Below are 2,563 nucleotides of genomic sequence, written 5' to 3' on the forward strand. Positions count from 1 at the left end.
TGGCACTTCCCGCTGTTCCGTGCGGCTTGCTTAATTACCGACAGATGGCACTTCCTTCACGCCATTCCCAGTGAGTTGCTTTTAGATCACCAAGTGGCGCTACCTTGAACCTTTTTTTTGAGGGGGAGGGGGGGGGGGGGGGGGTAGGAGGTGGTGCAAGGTGGATGTAGAATGGTGGCGAAGGCTGGGCCCAAAAACGGTCTAGCGCGACTGCAGCACAGCCACTTTGGGCGGCCGAAACACTTATATAATGAAATTCAAAAGCACAGATAAAAATGCTTACACACAAAAAGAAATGAATATTTTATTGCCACGTTTATAAAACTATTTCTGCAAAACATTACGCTGAATTTTGTAATTTTTTGCAACGCTCTTGTTGCGCCCTCGGTTGATGAGTGTGCGGTGCATTTGCAGCGCGACTTTGCAGGCGTTGTTAAGGTACCCGGCCGCAGCTTACGAAGCATGTTACGAAGCGATTTCTTATCTCCAGCTGCCTGCTATGGCGCGCCTTGGAAAGCGTGCAAATTAAGCTCGCCGGTCTCAAAATGGCCCCTTTAAGAAGTTTTTGTCGTCCTTTCTCGTCGCTTCTCTGTCGCCGTTTGGCAAGATCTGCACCCCGCTGCACCGCTGCAGCGTTTCCTTCGGTGTACGGCCAGTGCGAAACCTTTTCCCGAGGCTTCGCGCTCATCGTTTCAAGCGCTTAGCTCTGCATTTCAAGATGAGGTTGCGGCATGTGAAGAAGCCTTGCTCCGTGGCACATTGTGACAGCGTGGGTTGTACCGTGAGTGTCTTACCAAGACTACACCGCTTCCCTCTGGACTTTCGCAGGTGAGCTCTTGCCGTTGTCGTCTGCATAGATATGCTTTTGTCGGGCTTTCCGCGCCTATTGTAGCTGTAACTGTTTCATACGCACTTGGCTTCATGTTATCGGGATATTTTAGTAAATTGCAGGGCACGCACTTGCAGTCATATGATGTGCAAAAGATACAAATCATTTGTCTTATTTATAGCTAGTTTCGTGCAGCCAACTCTCACCAACGTGAAATTGATACCGGGCTCTCATGAGCAACCACGTGCCCTCTACTTGCCGCATGGTCAATTTAAAACCAACTGCGCTGCCTAACAGCTCTGCTCTGAGCTTGACATTAATGGGTTTTGCAGCACCGTGAAGCCAATTTGAGGATCCCCTCGCAACTGACAGTATCGAAACTCAATCATGTGTATGTGCGCCGCATTGACTGTGTCTTAACTGAATTCGGCCAGCAGTAGTTATTGCCGTTCTACGTATACATGACCGTCAATGTAGTTTTAAACTCATTTCGCTGCATCGCTCTCGTCACTCTTTGAGCATAGAAAAGCAGCTAGCCGCGCAGTATCAGGCGAGCGTAACCGCACTCTGCGGCGCGGAGGCTTGGCGCGAGCATTTTCTGGCATAGTTATAACGTACTGCATTTAAGTGAAAGGAATCTTGCCGTATTGACCTTTGGAGTATATGGTATTCATTTTGGGTGCAGTTGTATAACGTGGACGCTGCATCATGTCCAGGTGCAAAACGTGGGTGCAGTTCTGCCGCAACCTCAGCCTGGAGAAGACGCCGTGCCAGCTGCGAGACCTGAGGGTTTCTTCCAAGCACTTCGACCTGTTTCTGTATCTGCGGCCAGGATGGCTGCGTCTCGATGCTGTGCCTACTCGAGGAAGGAGTGGCTGTATTGAATGTCCTTGCACTTCTCTTTAAACTGCACTTCATGTATATTTTAGTTTGATTACAATTGCTTCAAATTTCTTCGGTTAGCGACAAGGAGGTCTCGAGGTTGTGCGCAGGCGCTATGTATGGTGTAATGCTCTAGCGTCGAGCAGATTTGTTGATGCTAAAACTTGTTTTTAATATTGTCATGCAGGTGTATACATAGCTGCTATATTCTTTCAGTTGAAGAAATGAAATGTGAAGAGTAATCCCTCTGTGCTGCATGGTCAATGTGTTGATGCGCCTACTTATGTCATGTTATGTTTGCCTCAATGAAAGCTGTCGTAGCATTGTTTTCTATACTTTTCAATTGCGTACCTGGCAACGTTCGTGGAACTTAAGGGCTTTTTCCTATCCGCACTGTGACCATTGAGATAAATAGCCAGCTTAAAAAAACTACTGCTTGAGCTGCCTGTGACGCGCATTTTTTGTTGGTGTGCTTTATCACTGTATTTCTTTGGTTGCTGTAATAAACCATGAATATGAAAACCATTGCTGTACACTGTATTGCAAACTGTGCACTTGAGCCTGTGCTTTGTTTGGTTTATGGGGTTTAACGTCCCAAAGCGACTAAGGCTATGAAAGACGCCGTAGTGGAGGGCTCCGGAAATTTCGACCACCTGGGGTTCTTTAACGTGCACTGACATCGCACAGTACTCGGGCCTCTAGAATTTCTCCTCCAAAGAAATTCCAGCCGCCGCGGCCGGGATCGAACCCGCGTCTTTTGGGTCAGCAGCCGAGCACCATAACCGCTGAGCCACCGCGGCGGCCCTGTGCTTTGTGCATCATACCTTGATATACTCAACAGTACTAGCACCG

At 48.2% G+C, this 2,563-nt stretch overlaps 1 protein-coding gene across 1 annotated transcript; it reads left to right on the forward strand.

The window, feature by feature from the left end:
- The first annotated feature begins 485 nt into the window (after positions 1 to 485).
- Positions 486 to 1,951, forward strand: LOC149331561 (52 kDa repressor of the inhibitor of the protein kinase-like). Its single transcript, XM_089555517.1, has 2 exons — positions 486 to 828; positions 1,546 to 1,951. Exons 1-2 carry the CDS (start codon positions 719 to 721, stop codon positions 1,733 to 1,735), a joined length of 300 nt encoding a protein of 99 aa, XP_089411643.1. The 5' UTR covers positions 486 to 718; the 3' UTR covers positions 1,736 to 1,951.
- The last annotated feature ends 612 nt before the right edge of the window (positions 1,952 to 2,563 follow it).

This window comes from Amblyomma mixtum, chromosome 8, assembly GCF_055824585.1.
Source record: "Amblyomma mixtum isolate Tamu chromosome 8, ASM5582458v1, whole genome shotgun sequence".
NCBI lineage: Eukaryota > Metazoa > Arthropoda > Arachnida > Ixodida > Ixodidae > Amblyomma > Amblyomma mixtum.